A 23,551-nucleotide genomic window follows, 5' to 3' on the forward strand; every position below is an offset into this window, starting at 1 on the left:
ATGTCTTCATTGCTTTAAGAAGTGTATAAGTAAATCAAACAGGAAATTATGAATCTTTCAATCTACACATCACTTGCGCGGTTGCTCATTTGTCACCGAAAAATTACAATCGATTATTGGAAACAATTTATTCATTTTAATTTTTATATATTTGTGGGTTTAATTACAAGCAAACCTAAACATAATAAATTAAGCAACTAAAAATTTAAAAGTAATTTCCTTGAAAGTTACATGTAATGTAAAAATGTGCATGTTCAAACTCTGTAATGTATTTTGTCTTTTTTTGTTGTTGCCCGAATACTATGTTAGTAAATATTTTGCAAAATGAACATTCAGTATATACAGCAGACAAGCTACTCAATTTTTTGAATCTTACAAAAAGCTTAATGTATTTTCAGAAAAATCTCAATATATTTTGACACGGAAGAAATCGAAACGGGAAAATTTCTTTGGTATTATTATTATACCAAACTCAGTACAATATTTTCTTAAATTGAAAAATTTTGGTTTCATTTGAATTCAAGTCATTATTCATATTTTTATTCAAATCCAAAATTTTCTTTTTTTAAAAAATATTTGGTACAATAGTAATACCAAAAAAATTCTGAGAGTAGACTAGTTTGGACGGTATTTTTTTTTTTTTTGATTTATTGTCCTTCATATTTTTCTACATACACATAAAAGTATCTAGGGCCCATATTTTTTATTTCTCTCTTCTCCTCACATGAATTCATACGGGCACCAAATATTTTTATATATATATACGAGATAAAACTTATCCCTTATAATATGAGAAATATTAACACCTTGATTTTATGTCCAAAGGCAAAGAAGGAGATCAATTTTAGTACTCTAATACCATTGAGCAGTGGTTATTATTCTCATTTAAAATGAAATTAAAGGCATACATTAGCATAATTTTAGAGTTTTTTTTTTTTTTTTTTCATTTCTCAGAAAACATGTTAACATAGATGTTATATTTTCACTAGCCGGATATAGTTACAATAACAATATATTAAATTGAGAAAAGTTCAGCCCTCGCTATTATTTTGAATCACTTACACTCATGTGCTTTATTTTTAATCACTTAACCCTTTTTAATTATTTTCATCCACACCTCTTTTTAACACTATTAAAAATTTAATTAAATATACCTATTTTACCCTTCTTAGAAGAAAAAATAGAGTGACAAAAAAAATAAAATCAAATATTATGAAAACTTCAAACACTTATTAAAAGACTAAAGGAAAAAAAGATCAAATGTCTAAATAAGAAAAAAAAAGATTAGGGACAAACAAAATAGAACAAAAAATAAGATTAAATATATTAAAAATCACAATAGTGATAGAAAAGACTAAAAAAATGGAAAATGTTTTTCTCCTTTAACATAAGAGAAGATTTGTTTTCTATACATAGATCAAATTATGTGTCAAGTTTTTGTTTTTGTTTTTCTTTTCTTTTTTAATTGTTGGCCCCACTTTTTTTATTTCAGTAGGAGACAATTCTTCTCTTATGTAAAAGGAGAAAAGCATTTATCTAAAATGAGTTTACTAATATCATGTTACATGAGATAATACTCTCATGTGGATAACACAAAAATGTGAGATCCACGATGTAAAAAGAAAAAGAAAAGAAAAATTGGCACGAAATTCTTTGAGTGTATAACATAAAATAACTCTCTTATGCAACATGATGCTAATATTTTTCATAAAAGAAAAAAAAAATTGTGTTGTAACATATTTGATTTTTTTTCTATTTTTTCTCACTCTATTTTATTTTATTTTTATTTAGGTAAATTTGATCTTATTTTTTCTTTCTTTGTTTTTTTGTATTTGGTTTATTTTATTTTATTTACTTTTAATTTTTCTGTCATTGTTGTGATTTTTCAATAAATTTGATCTTATTTTTCCTTTGTTTTGCTTAATTATTATTATTATTTTTTTATTTAGACATATTTGGTCTTTTGTTTTTTTTTATTTTTAGTTAACCCAACCCTAATTACTTTTTTGAGGCGAGTTGACTCTAACCCGTATTCTCGCAAACTTTGACTATTTGAGCCGGCTATGGACTAATCCGGAGTGTGGAGTGAATCATGGATAAAGATATTTAAATTTCTCCCAAATGTGGTATGTAAGGATCGTACCAAGACTCTTTCCTTTCCACTTACTCTGCTCACTTGCTATCAATTGAACTACCGTCATTTGATTTTAGTCTTTTATTGAGCATTCTAAGTTTTTCTAATATTTAGTTTTTTTTTTGTCACTCTATTTTTTTTTAAGAAAAGTAAAATAGATATATTTAATTAAGCTTCTAACAATGTTAAAGAGAGTGTAAATGAAAAAAAGAAAAGAAAATTAAGTGATTAAAAATAAATTACAAAGACAGAAGTGATTCAAAGCAATATATCATGTTCAGGGTTTTTTAATTTTTTCCTATTAAATATTTCCACAAAGAAGATGCCACGTCACGAGCCTTTTGAAAGTTCTAGATCATATGCGGGACCCACCTGATTAGCCATCATTGACCGTCAACCAAAGTCACGCGCTTTATCCTCTCTACACCTAGTCCTAGGACAAAAAATTAACGACACGAACTACCACGATGAATGACTTTTATGAATGTTTTTAACTACTTGACTAGTCTACACACTAGAGTTTTATTGATAAATGTGGTCAGAATGTCAGATAGCTGGTTCATGAATAAATTAATAATGGAAAAAACAAGTATAACGTTGTAGGAACATAGTATATTTTTCTACATACATATAAAAGTACATGTGTTATATTTTTTTTATTTTCTCTCACCTCTTTATTTTTGTGCGTAAGAAAGAGGTATTATTTTTTTATAACATAAGGAAAACAAACCCTATTAATAATAATCATGAAACAAAGAAAAAAGTTTGTCATTAAAATAAATTAATAATTATGAGTTATAGCAAAGGATAATAAGTGGAACCTACCTATATATTGTGTGAGTAGCAAACAAATTTCTTCTTTTATAACAGGGTAAAACTATTACCCTATAACGAAATATACAAATTTAAATATTGCAATGTATTTTTTCCTCTTTTTTATTTTTTATTCTCCATTTTTAGCTTTGCTTGTGAAACTTTTCGCATCTTATAATAATGATAGGTTTTTCTTTAAAGAAATTATTATATTGAGAAATAAAAAAAATTGTTTGTTTTCAAAAAAATTATTCGTTAAAAGTGTTTTTAAAATGAACAAGCTTATAAAAATTAAGTAAATTAAAACAATTAATAAATAATACATAATTTCTCTTCATGCATACATAATACATTATGTTCAATGAATCATTTCTCTTGTTTATTTTCCCGGCAAGACCCCCTCAAAACCCTAAATTCCCATTTCCACCGTTTACTGAAATTAAGGGTTTCTTTTCCCTCTATCTTACTCTAATACTTCTCAGCTGTAACCACTATCTGAAAAATCGATTCATCGTCGTTGAAGTTTCCATTTTTTTTTTTTTTGTGGGTGGTCTCGGTGTATTGATATTTATAGCTTGTATAGTGTAGAGTGTGGTTTGTGCTTCAAGGCCCTTCAATGGCGGAGGACCGCAATGAGGTCAGTGATTACAGTTCGGAGGACGAGGGCGCTGAGGATTACAGGCGTGGAGGGTACCATGCGGTTCAGATTGGGGATACTTTCAAGAATGGGTGCTATGTGGTGCAGAGCAAGCTCGGTTGGGGTCATTTTTCCACTGTTTGGCTCGCTTGGGACACTCAGAAATCGGTATGTCCCCTTCTGTTTGTTTCCTCAGGAAAATTTGGGAGGAAAAAAAAAAAAGAATGCTTTTTGACAATTGACAATTAGTCTAGTGTTTTGGGTTTGGGAAAAGTTGAGTTTTGTCCTTTTTCTGGGTTATGAAGGAGTGTCACTGTGTCAATGGCAGAGAACTTTGAGAAAAGTTGAGTTTTTTCTATTGGTGATTGAAAGAAATTTTTAAAATATTGGATTTTAAGCATTTTAATATTTTGGACAATGATTGGTTTTCAAAAGAAATCTGTCATTCTCAAGTCTCAACTAATAAAAGGTAACACATTTTGTGTTTAGTTATTCATATTTTTGTTGCCTTGTTGCTCTTTCTAATTTGCTAAGTTGTTGGTCATGTCTATTGTGTATCATTCGACTTCCTGTAACTAGATGGCAATTCACTTTGTGACTATATTATTAGTCATTCCTTGAAAGCCTAGCTAACATACATGCCACGATCTGTACTTTGTAACTCTATTAACAATGGAGGAAATTATTTGTTTGTAGCAATATGTTGCCTTAAAAATTCAAAAGAGTGCTCAGCACTACACTGAAGCGGCAATGGATGAAATAAAGATTCTCAAACAAATTGCTGACGGGGATCCAGATGACAAGAAATGTGTTGTAAAGCTTTTGGATCACTTTAAGCATTCGGGACCTAATGGGCAGCATGTTTGTATGGTTTTTGAATTCCTTGGCGATAATCTTCTCACCCTCATCAAGTATAGTGATTATCGAGGGGTTTCCCTTCCCATGGTCAAAGAAATTTGTTTCCATATCTTGGTGGGTTTGGATTACTTGCATCGCGAGCTTTCTATAATACACACTGATTTGAAGCCAGAGAATGTCTTGCTTCTGTCTCCAATAGATCCAGCTAAGGATCCTAGAAAATCAGGTGTTCCACTTATCCTTCCAAACACCAAGGACAAGATGGTCTCCAAGAATGGGCCCATAAATGACGGTAAAAGTTTGAATGGAGATCTGACCAAGAACCAAAAAAAGAAAATGCGGAAAAAGGCTAAAAAGGCAGCTCAAGGATGTGTTGGGAAGGAAAATCCTGACGAAATTGAGGAGGATTATAAAGCACCTGAGCAAGATGATTGTAGTAATGATGTGAAACCAAGTGCAGAATCTGGTGAAGGTAAACCTAATAGTCCTGTGAGTAAAGATGAATCAACAAAGTCTTTTGAAACTAAGGATGATCCACAAGGAAGTCATGGTCGTAGGAGAGGTAGCTGTTCTACAAGAAAGAAGTTGCTTGGAGCCGTTGATCTTAAATGCAAGCTGGTTGATTTTGGTAATGCTTGTTGGACATATAAACAATTCACAAACGATATTCAGACAAGGCAATATAGGTGTCCTGAGGTTCTTCTTGGATCTAAATACTCAACTCCAGCAGATCTATGGTCCTTTGCTTGCATTTGCTTTGAACTTGTCACTGGCGATGTTCTTTTTGACCCTCATAGTGGTGACAACTATGATAGGGATGAGGTAAATGCACACCTGTTTTCGACTTCAAAAGAACTGGTTGGCTTCACTTCTTGCTATCATCATCTAAAGCTTGCCGTTAATATGATTATTATTATGGATTTCACAACTGGCTTGCCATCATGTTTTTTCTGAACAGAGTAGAAGTTGTCCTTAACTGTCTGGTTTGATTGTTGTTCAATATCACAATTCGATTTTGTACCTGCTCATATTGTTAGAATCGTATCTGCATTAAAGAATATTTCTGCTGATTTTGTTAAGTAAATATTTGTTAAAAAAAAATTATGCATCTTGCTGTTTATTTATATATCTCTGCAGATATTTTGTTTTTTTGTTGTTGCTTGAAGTGCTATACTTTTTTTGCTGCTGAGACAAGTAATTGTATCATTTTTTGAATATTTTCTTTGTTTATGTCTGATTTTTAGGAATTTGAATGGTAAAAAATAAGGAAACATTTAGTGAAAAGATACCCTATCAAAATGTTTCCTCTACTGTTATACTCCAAAAGTGGGTGTGAGGTTGGTAGATTGATAATATTTGTGGCCAGTAAAGTTTGGTTAAAAGGACTCTTAATCCAACTAAAGATTTTAAACTACTTGTGCACTGCTTTGTCTTCAGAAGGCTGAAATAGAGGTTTCGACCCCAATCTGTAAAGTTCTGCTACTAGATCATTCGTAAGAGATTTCTTCAAAGTAATGTACTTATGTCAATACTCAATAGCATTTTTTTTTTTTTGATAACATACTCAATAGCATTTTGAAATCATTAATCAGCTAAAGTATGGCTTTTTGTCTAAAGATATTGCAGTCTTCTCAAGTTTTGAATATATTTGCTGTCATTCTGTTGGTGATCTTAGAATTGAAGCTTCACTATGCTTCTTTGGTGTTAATTAGTAAAAACTTATAAAGTTTAAACCAATAGGAGGTAAAATAACAATTAAAACTATAGGGGCTCTAAGCCCTCATTTCATCCACAAATAATGTATATTGTTGGATTTGTTTTTATTGTGTATACCTACTGAAAATGTCATCATTTCCTATTTTGGAAAAATGTACAAAATTGTGAAATACTGCTGTTGTTATTTGGACTTCAACTTCAATTAATGAATTATTTTGATGAGATTTCAGAATTTACTTTACAGGATCATCTGGCATTGATGATGGAGCTTCTTGGAATGATGCCTCGAAAGGTAGGCAAGTTGTTATTATCCATTTGCATGTTGGTATGCTCAAGTAAAAAAATATTCAACATATTATAGATGCTTTATAGACACTATTTTCCTGATCCTATATTCCTATTGCATTCTACTCCTTTTCTGTCTTAATGAATTGTGCTTTCAGAAAAAGAAACATTATGGTAGTTTACTGCAATCCATTTTGAATTGATTAGTATCAATATTTTATTTGTTCTTATCATTTAAAAAATGAACAATTATTTCCTTCAGATTGCACTTAGTGGCCGCTATTCCCGGGATTTTTTCAATAGATATGGTGATCTGAGGCACATCCGTCGGTTGCGTTTCTGGCCTCTTACAAAGGTGCTATTGGAGAAGTATGATTTCAGTGAGCAAGAAGCAAATAACATGGCTGATTTCCTTGTTCCATTACTTGATTTTGTCCCTGAAAAGAGGCCAACGGCTGCTCAGTGCCTTAATCATCCATGGATCAGCACAGTTCCTCGTACTCTTGAGCCCTCATTGACTATTGTGCAATCTGATGCTATTGATGGGGAAATGTCTGAAAAGTTGAAGAGGGAAAAGGTTGAGCAGGAGGCTGTGGAAGTTGGTATGGGGAATATGGCCATAGATGGAACTTCAAAGTCACCCAAAGAGTTCCAATCTGTGAAGCCATCAAAATAGACGCAAATTGGCTTGCTTGGGTGGTGTATGCAACCTGTTTTTGTTTATATGGTAAGCTTTGGTGGTCCATGGAGAGTGGTATTCTATTTAACTGTTATATTAAGCCTTACAGGTAATATAGTTCATACGTGAGGTTATGATTTGGAAAGCCCTTCACAGGGTGAGGGAAGCTGAGTTTTACAATGGAGCAACACCATTTCATTCACCTGTTACAGAGCAGAATGTCTAAAAGATATGCTAGCTTCCTTCACATTCAATAGTAAGTGCACTATGATGTACCCATGAAGATTTTTTATTTATATATATTTTTTTGGAGAGTTTGTCTGAAACTTCTCCTTAGATTAGATTTTCATCTTCCAAAATGGCGATAGTTGAGGGGTTTGAACTGTACATTTGAATGAGTTGATTTTTAATGTGTCCATAACCGATTTTGTTACTTTAAACTTTACCATTGCATCTTTTGTTTCCTTGTTTTTGGTATGTTTTTAGTAATGCGCACTTGATTTTTTAACCTAAAGTTTAGCTTAGGGGTCATTGTATACATATGTATTTTTGCGAATCAGAGTTTTAAGCGGCAAAATTTGAGATAATTGCTGGTCGGGAGTGCAAGCCAAATTCCAATACAAAATTATTAGTTATAACTGATACTAATACCTTGGGTACCCAGCTAAAGAGATGCATATTTGACAGACGCTGGCTAATGGCTATACTTGACTGTGCAAGTGAAATGTAAAATAAAATCTAATATTTTTTTTTTTTTTTTTATGTTATTGTACTCTTTTATTAAAAAAATAAATAACTGTCTTACAATTACAATTGTTTATTTTGAAAGGGAAGAAGGTGGAGGGACACAAATTTGAAATCGAATTAGTCGCACTGGTTGGTACCTTTAAAAAACAAAGTTAATATACATTTTTTTTATAATTGTTAATATAGAATTTTAGTTCAAGTGAGAGTTTGTGTTTCTTTCGTCTCAGAAAATATATATCTATCTAAATTGGTCGTCGAAAATAATAATTTTATAATAAGTATATTCTTAAATTGATGTAGAACGTTAAATACATGTGTAACGTTAAATACATTAACATTGTAAAGGATGTTGTCACTTTGGTTAGAGAGATTTAAAAATTTATACCAATCGTAGACTTTTCAAGGAGAATGGGTGGGAATTTTTTTTTTTTTCAGGGTACAAAGTAACGATGTCATTCAGGAATTCCATGTAAGTAATTTGATTACCAAATAACGTTACACATTTCATATCATCATTTATGTTACGTCTCACTAACACCGTCCGACAGAAGGATTAACTTGTAATGAACATTTATATTACTTTCAGATACCAATTTATATATACACACACTTTCATAAACTACAACAATACAAGTTACCACTCTGATACGGGCCCAATGTGCAACAGCCCAATAGAAGAGTTCAATGACCCAATTTCACAATCCAGTGATCAGGGTCCAATTGAAGTACACAAAGCTGCAAAAACTATGGAAGCAATACCGACAGCAGCTGAAGGAAAAGAGATGGAACCAGAGCTACATGCAAGTGTTGAAGAGGAAGTGGAACCAGAACTAGAGAGGCCCATTGCAGAAAGAAGATCCAAGAGAGTGAGTAGAAAGCCAAGGAGATTTGAAGAGTAGGCATAGCAAACAATAATGGTTGTAAATACACAGTTGTATCATTAGTGGTCCATAGCAGATAGTGAATGAGTTGCATGTTGTTGTTTTACTTTCTGTTTTCTGTTGAAATGCGTTTAGAGTATAAAAGGGGGAAAATCAGTGTAAGAGGGATTATTGATGAAATAAGACAAATTACTTCCTTCTCTGTTCTCTCATCCTCTTTCCCTTCTTTTCATCTTCCTTGATAGAACTCGAGTCTATCACACTCCAAGGACTATATTGTATATTAGCTCCCAAATTTACAATCTTTATAATTTAATTCAACTACCTTTTTAAAGCAGTGGCTATACATATTGAAACCTTGACCCTAGAGATAGAGTTGAAGAATGTTTTAGCACACACAATACAACACACCCACACAGGAAACAACCAAATGTAGAATGATAATCTATCAGGAGTATCATAGCCATTATGAACTCATGAATAATACAAAATTGTCTACCCCCCTCCAAAACAACAATAAAAACTAACGATCGTCACGTTCAGTAACGTGAGTAATATCATAAATACTTTCAAACCCATTTTGGATGATTGATCCTCATGTACAAACACTGAATTTGTAGGGTGCTTAATTTTCTTTGCAGTCAGACATCACCTGAAAAATGAATTAGATTCCCTTCAGGTTCGGAGGACAATACAGAATTGTAATTATATTGATATCTAAACCTTGGGAAGTCATTAGAAGCCTTGAAAATACTTTACTTATAAAGATGTTATGTTGGTAATATCATGGTAGTAGATCCACAGCTCTGTCTCACACTCAAGATCTCGGAAGAAAAAAGTTGAGAGTAATATTGCTTGGGAAACAAGTTAAAAGTAACAAAATTACCTAAATTTGAAGTTTCTTCCAATCAAAATATTTTCCTTGCCCTGAGGTAAGAATACATAAGAAAAAAAGCAATAACAGCACCAATAATTATCCCAGCTGTTGTCAGCCAAAATGCAAACTGCATCAAATCCAAAAATGTGGTTAGTTTAACGAGACTGATTGACAACAACCTCCAAGAAGAATCAAGCAAGTCACGCATGGAATAAGATTTCAGACACTAACCACATGTTCCTCAAGATAGGACTTCAGGTTCATGCCAAATATACCTGAAATCAAAATCAGGAAATGGACACAATATTCTCTTCAGATAATAAACCAGTCCCATGCATTTGACATAATTATTCATGCCATATAACCAAAAGTTCTAATATAATCTGCATGTTCCTTTGTAACATTCCATTAGAGGTCAAATTGATCACCTCCAGAGTCCAGATACCAGATTGGAAGTCCTTTATAAAGAAGTATATTTGAAAAGCATAATTATGCCATGATCATGATGGTAGCCAATTCATATAGCATGTACCTAGGCGGTTAAATGATAAAATGCATGTTCATATGTTTTGGCCAAACTTCAGAACTAAAAGATTAAAAAATTAAAAGATGAGTGCCATGGGTTGTTTTGAAACCATCCAAAACTTCAACAAAATTTATAATTAACCAAGTTTGAGCTCACTTTAATTACAGGTTAATTTAAGAGGGAGATTGCATTTATAACCTATTTTCCTTTACAATCTCTTACTGCCACTTTTATGGTTGTCAGATTAAAATCAAATCAACGGTTACAAAATGATATTAAATGAGAGCCCTTGATTTAATTGTAAGAGGTTATAAAAGAAAATAGGTTGTAAATATAACCTCTCCCTGACTTTAATGTAATTAATGTAAAGTCAATTTCATTAACTGGTTAACGTGGACTTGAGTGTGATTAATTTAAAAATAAATCTTGGTTAAAGTCATGGGTGGTTTCAATAAAACTATCAAAGAATCAACCAAAATCTGTACCTGCTACAAGGGCACCAACTGCCACACAGAATGTTCCAACCTGGAGAAGCAGTTCGAATCTGCTAACCTCAAGTCTTCGTGAGCTGTTGATTGAAATCAAATTTATTTTAATACATAAGGTTTGTAATGACAGATAGAGTTATTGATGTTAACAAATTGCTTTTCTTGAATTGAGTTTAAGCAAAGCTAATCGATGTGACCTAACTATATGCATAATTCTCTCAAGTTACTCTATGTAACACTAGCACAAAGGAACCTGGGTGGTTCTTTTAACTTTGCAACAAAGTATTTCATGCATTCTTAATTGTAAGATAGCTTCCGAATAATGCATTTTGAAACTCTTGATTGGTCTTTACCTGTCTTATTTGAAGCCCTTGAATGTCATAATATTATCCCAAGGTTTTGACTTCATTGAAAATATGGGATATATAATGGTTTAATGCCTAATGTGACTTCTGAGTCTACGCCATCACATTGGATCCAGAGATGGCAGTCCAAGCACAATCCCATGGTTAGTATAATTGTGGCTTTAGAAGAATACTAAACTACCTAGCATCAAATTATGTAATCTTTTAATGCAGTAATCTACAATAAGTTGATACAAGTCTAAACCCTCCTGGGCAAAGAGAGAAAAAAGATATTCAAACCTCAAACTGACAGCAATAGAATCTTCCATTTCCCTTGCAGAATCAAGAAGCCTTTCAGCTTGGCCATGACAAGATTCACATCTGCAAGTGCATTAAGACATAGAAGTCAATGCTGCGATGAAATCATTAGGAATGTTTAACTTTACAAAAACTAGCATTTGCTAGAACCATCAATTAATTGTGTTGTTTGAAAGCTTAATGGTTATGAGACATGTTTCTTAATGTGGATCCTTTTAGATATCGTAACATGGATCAGATAACTTTCTGGATATCCATTGTATTGTAACATGTAGTGTTCTTGTGTACGAATATTAATGGTAAGTAAAAGCCTAAGATTCTTGGTTTCAACTTGTTTCTTCCATGTTAGTTCTGTGATGGTTTCCTTCTTAAAGTTGACAAAAGGAAGGCCATGCAGGCATGTAATAATGTTGTATGGTGTACTACAAATAAAGGACAAACCCCGGTGCACAAGGATCACCGACAAAGAATTGAGGGTAAGGGTCAATTGTACACAGCCTTACCCTTATTTTTTTGGGCAGAGAGGATATTTACCATACTTGAACCCATGACTTTCTGGTCACTAGGAATAAGCTTACCGCTGCTCCACTCATTTTTTATTTTTTGCTGAATGGCGTACTACAAATATCATATATAAATCCTCAATACTTGTGCATGCACAAAAAAATCAATTATGAAATGTAATGCACAATTTTGGATTCAGAATAACCTTTGAAGATAATTTTCCAGAAGCATCTCAATTTCCTCCTCCTCCTCTACATATCATAGAAAAAGGCAGATGAGAAACTATGTTATAGGTCATCAGTATAATGGGAATATCCATTTTGATGTCTGCAACAAATAATAATCCTTTAAAGTTTAAACATCTTACGTTCAGCAATCTGCTTGTCTACGGGCATTGAGCATTCCATAGCATTGTTTCCTTTATTAATTGTGCAGTTTCTTCCCATGATACATATACGGCGTATTTCGTGGGGGTCCTCCAAAAGGTCAAGCAGCATCTGTCTGAGCTCACCTGCCCTAGAACCTAACTCAACCTAGCAATTTGGCAGGAAGCAAATTAAAAACTAGTGTTCTCCCAGTACTTCTGAAGATTGCTAATAAAAATAAAAAATAAAAAATACCAAAGTTTGTTTGCTAATACGAAGTTGCTCCAATATGTCCCCAGTTAACCGATTTGGCAAGGCCTCAAGAAGAGCTTGAACCTAGGATCAAAAGGGAGAGAGAAAGATAGAAAGAAAATAGTTATTCCAATCAGGGAGTGAATTCAGAGACAGAGAAAGGTGGAAACTTATAATCTATCAGGTAGCTTTTGGTGACTGTATTAGAACGGGACAGAATCTAATATATGGGTTCTGTTCTGTTTATTGCATTTTAAAAATAGAACAAAACTAGACATGAAGTTTAAAAAGGGGGTACATTTTGGTTACAGTAAAAAGGGTGGAACCAAGAAAAACATAATAAAACAGAACCGTTCTGTTATATTTTATTCCATTCTGTCCGTACGCCAAACGCTACCTTAATGACCTAGAAGGCGAAAAACCCATCTACTCTTTTTAATATTTCAATAAGAATGTGATACAGTAAAAGTATCTCATAAAGCACCATGAAATTTACTTTATGATAGTTTTAAGATCTTATAGAATGCCTGCATGAAGAGAGTAGCAGAAACACCACACAAGAAACAGTAGATAAAACCCAGAATTTTCACCAGTTTTTGTTCACAAGCAGGTTTAGAAATAACTACTTATCAGAGTCATAAAAAACAAAAACAGACAAACACATCTGCAAGCCCATACACACACACACAATAAGAATCAACATAACATACTCAATTACTCACTGTGTTCCCATACTCACACGTGGTTCTAAATCCATTAGTCTCCGCTCCAAACGCTGTATTCTTGAAAGCAATGCTGCTTCAACAACCTGAAATTTACACCAAATAACTCGGGGTAAGACAGTTCAGAATAGTATGCCTATGATGACAAGCAAAATGGATGGCTTAATATATACAAAATGAAAACAAAGAAATTACACCCATGTAACCAATTAATCATATGCATGATCATATGAACACCAACACTCAAAACTCATTAAGAAGTTTAAAGAGGGTATTTTCCACAACTAAAAAGCCTTAAACTTGAAGGGCCGGCTTGGCTCAGCGGTAAGCTTGCTTGCCGTGGTGTGTCAGGTCGCGGGTTCGAATCAGCCTCTCTGCAAAAAGCAGGGGAAAGACTGCCTAGAGTATTCCCTTTCCCAGACACTCACGAAGTGGGTATTTGAACTGGGTCGGCCCTTTAAAAAGCCTTAAACTCAATCACTTGGAAATCAACAGCCCAAAAGTCAAAACCATTTAGGGTCCCCTATGTGTTTTTTCTTTCGGCATTCTGACTTACCTTAAGTTTAAGGCCACACTTTTCCCGGCCTTCTGCATTGGGAATGTCACAATTTTTAGATCCTCCCACCTCATCATTTACACTTAAGTTACCATTTTCTTTGGTATGATATTGTCATTATTTATATTATATTCCTTGAATTCCTGAACATCCACTACAAACACCACATTTACCTTTTCCAAAACTTGGGCCATAAATATGTACTGAAGTATAATTCTAATATTTCTGTTTTTATCCTCATTCATTGGAAAAAAATTGGGAAGAAATGCATGTTATTTTGTTATTGCTCTTAAGTTGGTTCAAGCCTGAGTTTGCCTATCATATTTCAACCCTTCGAAATAAACCATATTCAAATCATCTTTCTTACTGTTGAGATATATAGTCCCACATTGGTTGTATGTGCAACTAATGTAGAGTTTATAAGGTCTTGGGCACTCCCACCCTTTGAGCTAGCTTTTGGGTGGTGTATCCCAAGGTTCTTTACATGGTATCAGAGCCTGGTTCCGATCCAGGGACCTGTGGGTTATGGGCCCTTTTTCAAGTCTTACCTTTCTTTTGTCTCAAGATTTAAAATCAGCTTGTGCTCTCAATGATAAAGCAGAACACAAGATGGGAAACATAGAATTAATGCACAAGACTATGTCTGGAAGTTAGTTCTACTCTATTTAGTTTTGTTTTTCTCCTATTCAGTGATCAGCACGTTAAATGAAAGAAGCAAATTCCAGACTAACCTCAAGTTCAAATGGCATTGATGGCCCTCCATTGTTGTTCTTGGGGTTCAACCGAGGCAGCAATGACTCTAGAAAAGCTTTCCCTCCTTTACTGATAAGAGTTTGGTTTTAGTTACCTCCGTTACTTTATCAAAGAAATAATGACAGTAATGCATCCCAAAATATATGAATTATTTCGGAATTAAAACACTACCGATTATAGTCAAATATAAGTACACGATCTTTCATTGCTATTGCTCGTAGTGAACCCAGATTTAGAAGTATAGCATACTCACGGACCTAATACAAGACAGAAATTGAACTAATAATTAATTGATAAAGACAACAATTGATATTGATGTTGTATATTCATCTTTACCACATATGGGGTAAACTTTCCAAAACAAAGGTTGTGTGTGTGTGTGTGTGTGTGTGTGTGTGTGTGTGTATTAATGAATTCATTTTTATGAGAATGAGTTCATTTTGAGGCTGAATTTCTATGAACAGTGTAATACAGGGAGTAGTTCAAGAACAACTTTTCCATCGACCTACGCAATAGGCTAATTAGATTCTTATTTCTTAGTAATGTCTAGAGTAGTTTTTACTCTACCATTTTTGGGGCACAGTTCTAGTTTTCCATGTTACCTATTTATATACTTGATTGTATGTGGAAAGTGTTCTACAGCAGTTTGGGGGTTGGCGAGGATAAGGATGAAAGCTAAGTTCAAATTCCATTTCTTGAAAATTATGCAATGAAACATACAATTTTAGCAAAACTAACCAACTGAACTTTACAATAATACGGAGAATAGTGACATTTCGTGAAACTTGGATGTGCGCGTTTACACGTACAACGAGGTATTAAGAAATGATAGGGAAAAAAAGAATAAAGAAATTATACCAGCAATGAAGGCATTGAATTTGTCAAAAACAATGACGGATCCACACTTCGAATGTCCCGTGGACGAAGACCTGAATAATCACACACTCATCAAACAGAACATGGAAAAAAAGAATTAACGATATAAGTAGGTTTAAGGTATTCAATAACGGAGCGTATAAAAAATAATAGAAGAGAACACGAAGTAGGTGCAGTGGCCCAATGGAAAACAAATGTTCTGCAAATTTTATTATAATTATGTTCATAAGCAACTTCTTTGACTTTGAGCCCATCGAAAGTGAAATAAGCAAAGCATGAATAACAGATCATGATAAGATACTAGCAGCATGGAGTATTCTCAACTTCCAGCTTAGGCATAGCATTTTACTCACCACTTGACTTCAACAATTCTCTCCTGTTGATTTTTCTTGTTGATACTGTCCCATTTGACTTCACTTCTACAACCTTCACAATTCACAAATATAGAAACCAGTAAAAGTGGATAAGGAAAATAACTAAATTCCACTACATAATTTCAGGATTTATTTAAAAAAGGAAAAGAAAAGAAAAATTAGCTTATAAGAACGAACTTCATAAACAGGCTCGCGAATTCCGAGCAAGAGAGAATCGCCAGAAGATGCGGTGGCAGTCCTCTGAGACTCAACACGATCGTTTGCAGGAACGGAAGTTCGGTTCGGAGCCTGATCATTTGGATTATCTCCAGCTTCATTGGAGTCTGACACGGCGGTTTCGGAATCGCTCCACTGTTTCTCCTCCGTGGATCTGCTGAGGCATTTCACGGATTTCAGCGCCGGCGAAGACAGAACGGAGATCTTTCTCCGGCGGAGTACGGTGAGGGAATAAGTGTACGGCAGTTCAAGAGAGCTGGATTCGGTAAGATCGGAGAAGAAAGGTTGAGAACGAAACTTCAGCAGATGGGGCCAAGTTAAAGCCATTGTTAGTGTGGTTTAGGTGTGGGAATAGCTATGGTTACGGTTATGGTGGTCATGCATGCCGTGCTTAGAAACGGAACGGGGTAGTTGGAGTTGTCCCTGATTATCCGCAACGATCAAAACGAAACAGAATGATAATTTATCCAGATTTGTTTTTTTTTTTTAATTTGTTATTATTAATATTACAGGGTTATTTGAGAATATATAGATAATTAGAAAAAGCCAAAAAAGTGAAAAACTCTCCTGTATTTATGTGTGGCTGAAATCAATTGGAAGGTGACAGTTATCATTATTTATTTATTTATTTATATTTTTTAGAAATATTTCAATCGGTTCATTTTTCGCCTAATCTGATTTGTGACGGGTCTAGGATTAAGACTTTAATCCGCTCCCAAAAATGATAATAAGAAGATTTGAACACATGCTCTCACCCCCACCTACTTATGCCCCAACTAAGTTACCGTCATTTGGTTTTATTTATTTATTATAAGGCTAAAATGTTTCTAAAGTCAACGTAGATAAGTTATCTACCTTGCTTCAAAAGCGACGTCGTTTTGGGTTGAAAAATTAAAAAATTATAATAAAAAAGACTATTATAACTCTGAAATAAATTATAATTAAAAAAATACTTTAAGGGGGCGTTTGGTACGCGAGATTTGAGGGATTACCAGGAAACTGAATTTTTCTAAATTTTAAATTTTCAGATATTATCGTAAACTGAATGCAAAATCATATTTTTGAAAATCGAGATTTCCGGACAAATAAAAATTTCTCCTGTACCAAACACCCCTTAATTTCCGTCTCAAAACGACGTCGTTTTGAGCTTAATATAAATAAATTATCTACATTGACGGTAAAAAAGTCTTTATTTTAATTCATGTAGTTGACACGGACAGGAAGCCCGCATTTTTATGGGCCCACAGGCCCAATGGGAAGAAATTTGGGCCTTGGATCAAGTTCATCCAAGAAAATTGAAATTGACGCAATTCAATTGGAGCAAGTAGTGAAGACGATGCGCATGGCGGTTCCTGCAGATTCAGCCATTGAAGAAGAAGAAGAGCAGGGTGGTCCCACACATCACCCTTCTCCTCCGTCACATGAGGTTAGTTGCATTTGCTTCGATTAATCTCCCATTGCTTACTCTTAGATTATTCTTCTTATTTTTAAATTCTTATTCAGTGATTGTTTTGAATTATTTCTGATGCAGTTTTTTGATTTATCAACGACAGTTGATCCCAGTTATATAATCTCCTTAATAAGGAAGCTTCTGCCTTTGGGTTCTGCTTCGGATGACCCAAACCAAGGAACACTTAACCATAATAACACAGAAGAAGGGGATGATGCACTGTCTGCATCTATTTCTAATGATGAACACTTTGAGCCACCCAAGAATAAATCTGAGAATATGGATGTTGATGTTTCCGGTGAAGTTTCTCACCGTCGTGGAGAATATAAAGATACTACTGGTGATGGATTTGAACACTCTGGTGTCTCAGTTGGAGAGAATGCCTGGGAGGAATATGGTTGCATTTTGTGGGACCTAGCTGCCAGTAAAACACATGCAGAACTCATGGTACACCGTACATGGATGCTTTCTTTTGGTTTAGTGCTTTGAGCCTTTCAACCTTTTGATATTTGTATATAAACTTAAATGAAGTGGTTGGTCGGTATAATCCTGCAGGTGGAGAATCTCGTACTCGAAGTTCTTTTAGCAAATCTTGTTGTTTCCAAATCCGTGCGTGCTAATGTAAGTCGATGTCAAAATATGTATCATGATTCAGACTGCACCCTTTTCATGGTTTGTGAAAATTTAAAATTTTTAGGTAACTAAGAAGCTCTAATATAATATTTTTTTGGATTAATTACATGATGCAGGAAATTAGCATAGGAATTATTGGGAACCTTGCCTGTCATGAAGTTCCAATGAAGCGTATAGTTTCGACAAAAGGACTAATTGAGATAGTTGTGGACAAATTATTTCTGGATGATCCTCAATGCCTATGTGAAACTTGCCGGTATGATGCATTTTTTTAAACACGTAATTGTTATCAACTTTGGACATCTAAATTTCATTTTTGTTAAGGATGAAATCTACATGATTGGTTACTATTTCCATATTTTATGCCCTCGTTTCTTGTTATTCCTTATATTTTCATGTTCTGCTTCTGCAATGCTCAACTTCTGTGAGAAAGAAACACTCTGCTAGTATAAATATATCTTTGGAACTCTTTTTTTAAAAAGAAAAAAATTGTATTTTTTCTATGCTTATCTAATTTTTCCTTTTTCTATTCTGTCCAATTCCTCTTGGAATTTTTCATTGTTTCAAGAACTTGCATGATAAGGAGGTGAATAGGTTAGAGCCTCTTTTGCTTTTCGCCTCTTCCTGGAATTTGTTCATCTTTCTTCCAATCCCTATAAAAGAATTTGGGCTGTTGACTATTCGGGTGTCTTCTCTTGTAAGTTGTAAATCTTATTTTCAGCCCCTTACCTATTCTCCTAATAGAGATGGGTTTCTATTGGACAAATCCATCTGGAAATCTAAAGCTCCATCTAAGGTCAATTTGTTTGGATTGCTGTTCGTACAGGATTAGCACTAATGACAGGCTACAGAAGCGCTGATCTCTCACTGCTTTGTCTCCCAAAATGTGTATGATTTGCAATTCTAGTTTGGAAACCAGTGCTCATCCGTTTTTTGCGTTGTTCTGTCACAACTTTTCTTTGGAATAAGCTGTTTGGGATTCTTGGAGAATATTGAGTCCGGCCTAAGGATTTGCATCAATTTTTCTTAGTTAATTTCAGAGGTTTTGGACATGTAAAGAAGACAAGATTTTCTGGCAATGTTTGGTCATTGCAATTATTTGGTTTTTATGGCAGGAGAGGAATGCTAAAATTTAAAAGGGCACTTGTTTGACTCTAAACTTCATTTGGGATAGGGTTATTTTGTTAGCCAACCTTTGATGTTACGTTCATGGTGATTTTAGAGGTGTTTCTTATTCATACCTGCAGAGAGATTGGCATGCTTTGCTACATGATTCAATCTCCTACATTCTAGCTTTGATCTTTGTGTTGTTTTGTTGAGAGGAAAAGGCTATGATGTTTCATTTTTTTATCTCAATAATTTCATTTGTGTTATTCTGTAAATTAGGTATCATGCTGCTTTTTGACATAATTATCTTTGCTCTTTATTTTACAAATTTTTCTTATAGTTTGTTTTGAGAACAGATTGTTGACTGTGGGTCTTCAAAGTGGTGAATCTGTTACGTGGGCTGAGGCATTGCAGTCTGAACATATACTATGTCAAATATTATGGATTGTGGAAAATACTTTGAACCTTCAGCTTATAGAAAAGGTAATGAAAAGTTTGTATTAATTCATGGTAGTTTCAACGTTTTTATTGTTATAGAAGTTACAATATGTGAAATCACTAAACTTTGTGAAAAATATGTTATGGAATATGTGCATAGAAACTTAAATAATTTGGGAGGAAAAATGATGTAATTATTTTGATTATTTTTTGGCATTCTTTCTGAGCCAGAATGCAAGTTCCATCTAATCAATAGCTACGAGTGTTCTACTTTTTAACAGAGCATCGGACTTATATTAGCTATATTAGAAAGTCAGCAGAAAGTTCTGGATGCTCTTCTTCCACCTATGATGGAGCTTGGTTTGGCAAGTATATTGATCAGTCTCTTGACTTTTGAGATGAGCAAATTAAAGAATGAAAGAATACCTGAAAGGTACCATGATCCACTACCCTTCATTCTGCAATGATGAAATTACACAGTTCCTATTATCTTCTAATACTAATTCTGACAATATCAGAGACAACTGCTTAAAATATATTGCCTTGCAATTTGTTTTCCCTCTTACATTTCATTTTCCCAAAAATTATCCATTCAGCTATCTATTGGAATTTGATATGACAACCTAATATCTATGTTTCAGGTACCCAATTCTTGATTTAATTCTTCGTGCAATTGAATCCCTATCTGTCATAGATGATCATTCTCAGGAAATTTGTTCAAGTAAAGAGCTTTTTCAACTAATTTGTGATCTAGTTAAGTTCCCAGATAAAGTTGAGGTACATTGTTGTTGTAGTTAACACTTTCAATTTGATTCATTGTACTCAACATCCATTGTAATAATTGTTTATATCAATAATTTTGTATTTGTTGACCTGTAAATATATGATTTTATAATAGCTAATTTATATTTTAGGTGGTCATCCATGCTAGGGTATGAGATATTATTGGAGGAGAATCTTAGTCAGAAAAATCTATGTCCACATAACTCATGTAAATATCATAATGAGTTTTCCGACATAATATCTTTTTTTACCCCTTTCTAAAATGCATCACGAGCTTTTATATTTTGAAAGTTAAGAACTCTTTTCTCTTTGTTGGTGGAAAAAATGGTTTCTTTTTCTTTTCTTTGTTCCCTTGAGTAGCATCAGTTGAACTGTGTACTTTACTTCTGATATTTTCCCATAGATATATTCCACATTTTCCTTAAGTCATGATAAGTTGTTTGATCGTGGATTTTGCTTGGTAGACAAGATGATCGTTGTCAAATACTATGCACCCTTCTCAAAAAAAAAAAAAAAAAAAAAGTTGCAAGCATCTCCTCATAAAACACAGAACAATAGAGTTCTTACTGAAATTGATGATAAATGGACGATCTTTTTAATGTATATCAGTGTCTCTGAGAGTTGAAGTTACCGTTCCTTGTTTCGCACTCCTGTTTACTCTTACATGAATAGAAACAAAAAGGCCTTCCTCCTTTGTTCTGGAGGAATATTTTTAATAGTAAATCTAAATTCAATTGAGCAGTGAACTTCATAATGCAGCGAACTTAATCAGGTTGTCCAAACTTATGTCAATGATGAATTTTGAGTCCAAGTGTTGTTGGAATCAAATGTCTTCTCAAAGAACATCTGATTATCTTAATTGATCTAGAAAATGGTATGAAATAATTATAACTGATAAAAGTTGTGTCATCTGGTAAACTACATGGTCGTATGACTCTTGCTTCTGTAGTATGCGCTTCTTGTAGATTGACAAGGAATGAAAATAATTTGGCTAACTGATAAAGTATGGTGAATTGGTATTATCTCTGTAGGTCGGGAACTGCTGTGTCACTGCTACAGTTCTTATTGCAAATATTTTGTCTGATGTTGCTGATCATGTTTCTGAGATATCACAGGGTAAAACATATCTCTCTCTCACTCTCTTCGATAAACTTCAATTCTTTATTTTTTTTCTGCATCTCTGGATTAGTTAATATAATGGTAAATGGCGCTGTGTCTTCCAGATTTGTGCCTCTTTGCTGGTCTGCTTGACATATTCCCTTTTGCTTCCGATGATTTGGAAGCAAGAAATGCACTCTGGAATGTAATTGCTAGAATAATGGTTAGAGTTCGAGAAACTGAAATGAGCCCATCAAGTGTATATAACTATGTTGCAGTTCTTGTCAGAAAAAGTGATCTGATTGAAGATGAACTTCTCAACCAACAATTAGGCTCCACAGCTGATGCTCGAAATACATCCGTATCCTTCTCTTGTAGTTGAATTTGTTGTTTGTGTTTTTGGGGCCCCCTTTGGATGACAGAATTTGAAATGAGGAAGAATCACAATTCTTGGAATGAGATTTCAAATAAGATGTTAATTTTAGTTTCATTCTTTTCTTTGTATGCTGTTATGATTGTATGTTTAGGAATTCATTTTCGTTCCTCTTGCAGTAATTGGCTTAGGCTAAAAAAGTGTGATAATTCATAGTAACTAATTATGCGTCTTCAGAAGAGTTAAAACAATACTTCTATTGAAACAGAAAAGAATTTAGTTTGATACATTGATAAGAACCTTGAGGTGCACCACCCCAAAAGCTAGCTCAAAGGGGGGGAGTGCCCAAGGCCTCCAAGTCCCATACCTTGCAAATGGGATCGTAATATTTCTCATTTGCAAGGTACGAGACTTGGAGGCCTTGGGCACTCTCACCCTTTGAGCTAGCTTTTGGGGTGGTGCACCTCAAGGTTCTTATCAAATAGTATCAGAGCCTTCCACGATGCCTCCTGGTTGCAATCGAGCAGCGCGGGTAGTAACGCCGGCATTGCAGTAAAAGACTAGCGCAAAGCCAGCCCGCGTGGGCGCCGGGTCTGCGGAGCGTGGTGGAATGTTACGATAGCTTTTGGGGTGATGCACCTCAAGGTTCTTATCATACATTGTCAGTGTAAAAAGGTTTTTCACTTACATCCAATAATATGTTGTTACATGATTTAATGAATTTGACATCTCCAATTCTCCATGTAGTGATAGCTATGTCAAACTCATTAGATGAGGTGGTAACATGAGATTAGTAACAGTGTACAAAAGTTTTGCAATAATAGTGCATCAAAGTTAAAACTCAACAAAAAAATGTTTTACATAATCAACTAGTTTATATCATATTTTTGTTTTTCAGTTTTATATACAGGAAATGTTTTTGCTCTTTTTCATTTATTAATGATGCTATATGTAACACAAGATTTTTTACAATATTAGGTACAAATGTGGCGGAAATTATTATTATATCTATCTTTGTTTTCTCTGGCTGTTACTTCACATCTAATTTCCTTTCGTGACATTAATCATTTTCCTTCATTTGTAAGGGAAATTCTTAAGCAGCGCACCGAAAGCACTGCTGATCTTTACGTATTTAGATTACTGGTTTTTAATTCTGAAACCATAAATATCCAGCCACACCTACTGAAGGTTAAGGTTCACATGTATGTTCTGCCATTTGTTTGTTTTCCCATAACTTTTGCAATAGCTCAGGAGGATAATCAGCATTCTGAATCAGTGGACCGCTGCAAAGGAGAGTGCTGAGAATAATGTGAATGCTGAAGTTCTAGTCAATGAGACAGACGTAAAAAGATTGTTGGATTGCTGTCATAAATTCTCCAAGTAGAATTACTTTATCTTGTAAATTACAGCTGTCCAGACAATATTTGAATGTTCTGTACCGACAAATGCTGTTTTGTGCTTGCTTGTTCTGCACCGACAATATTGTATATGGATATCAATATTGACTTTGCCCTCTCTTACCTCTCAGAAGCTATTGGTGGTGAGAGAAATTTTGTACCTGGCTTTTTGGAATGTGTTAATTGCTGGGCTTTATGTCACCTACATATTCTGAGGGATTTGTAATCTCAGCGAGTATTTGTTCTTCGTGAGTGATGAAACTGAAGAGTAATAAGTTTCCTAAACACTCGTCCCCGAGGATCCTTTTTTAGTGAGGTTTTATCCCCTAGCATTAGCACATCTTGTTTAAC

General features: G+C 34.1%; 3 protein-coding genes across 8 annotated transcripts; 2 read left to right on the plus strand and 1 right to left on the minus strand.

The window, feature by feature from the left end:
- The first annotated feature begins 3,348 nt into the window (after positions 1–3,348).
- Positions 3,349–7,536, plus strand: LOC133291151 (uncharacterized). 3 transcript variants are annotated; one of them, XM_061489359.1, is made up of 5 exons: positions 3,349–3,752; positions 4,281–4,814; positions 4,971–5,264; positions 6,403–6,450; positions 6,706–7,536. In XM_061489359.1, the coding sequence occupies exons 1-5, from the start codon at positions 3,564–3,566 to the stop codon at positions 7,117–7,119; spliced, it is 1,479 nt and encodes a 492-aa protein (XP_061345343.1). In that variant the 5' UTR covers positions 3,349–3,563; the 3' UTR covers positions 7,120–7,536. The 3 variants fall into 3 exon arrangements, with proteins under 3 accessions (XP_061345343.1, XP_061345342.1, XP_061345340.1); XM_061489358.1 differs by having other exon boundaries at positions 4,281–4,802; positions 4,845–5,264; XM_061489356.1 differs by having other exon boundaries at positions 4,281–5,264.
- A 952-nt stretch (positions 7,537–8,488) lies between these two features.
- On the minus strand, positions 8,489–16,397 carry LOC133291172 (magnesium transporter MRS2-11, chloroplastic). Of its 2 annotated transcripts, XM_061489384.1 has the most exons (14): positions 15,883–16,397; positions 15,685–15,757; positions 15,314–15,384; positions 14,627–14,712; positions 14,434–14,524; positions 13,164–13,232; positions 12,428–12,508; positions 12,175–12,340; positions 12,013–12,058; positions 11,286–11,366; positions 10,639–10,721; positions 9,859–9,902; positions 9,637–9,754; positions 8,489–9,402 (listed from the first exon to the last, which is right to left on the minus strand). In XM_061489384.1, exons 1-13 carry the CDS (start codon positions 16,246–16,248, stop codon positions 9,659–9,661), a joined length of 1,353 nt encoding a protein of 450 aa, XP_061345368.1. In that variant the 5' UTR covers positions 16,249–16,397; the 3' UTR covers positions 8,489–9,402; positions 9,637–9,658. The 2 variants fall into 2 exon arrangements, with proteins under 2 accessions (XP_061345368.1, XP_061345369.1); XM_061489385.1 differs by lacking the exons at positions 8,489–9,402; positions 9,637–9,754; positions 9,859–9,902; positions 10,639–10,721 and adding an exon at positions 10,766–11,187.
- An 859-nt stretch (positions 16,398–17,256) lies between these two features.
- LOC133291199 (uncharacterized) lies at positions 17,257–23,388 on the plus strand. 3 transcript variants are annotated; one of them, XM_061489422.1, is made up of 10 exons: positions 17,257–17,347; positions 17,453–17,818; positions 17,927–17,992; positions 18,121–18,260; positions 19,468–19,594; positions 19,831–19,982; positions 20,191–20,326; positions 21,364–21,448; positions 21,556–21,791; positions 23,050–23,388. In XM_061489422.1, exons 1-10 carry the CDS (start codon positions 17,258–17,260, stop codon positions 23,185–23,187), a joined length of 1,536 nt encoding a protein of 511 aa, XP_061345406.1. In that variant the 5' UTR covers position 17,257; the 3' UTR covers positions 23,188–23,388. The 3 variants fall into 3 exon arrangements, with proteins under 3 accessions (XP_061345406.1, XP_061345407.1, XP_061345408.1); XM_061489423.1 differs by having other exon boundaries at positions 20,191–20,302; XM_061489424.1 differs by having other exon boundaries at positions 17,281–17,347; positions 17,475–17,818.
- Positions 23,389–23,551: the final 163 nt, after the last annotated feature.

The sequence above is a fragment of the Gastrolobium bilobum genome, unplaced genomic scaffold (assembly GCF_033153095.1).
Source record: "Gastrolobium bilobum isolate Gb01-03AN ecotype WA unplaced genomic scaffold, APGP_CSIRO_Gbil_v1 utg1383, whole genome shotgun sequence".
Lineage (NCBI taxonomy): Eukaryota > Viridiplantae > Streptophyta > Magnoliopsida > Fabales > Fabaceae > Gastrolobium > Gastrolobium bilobum.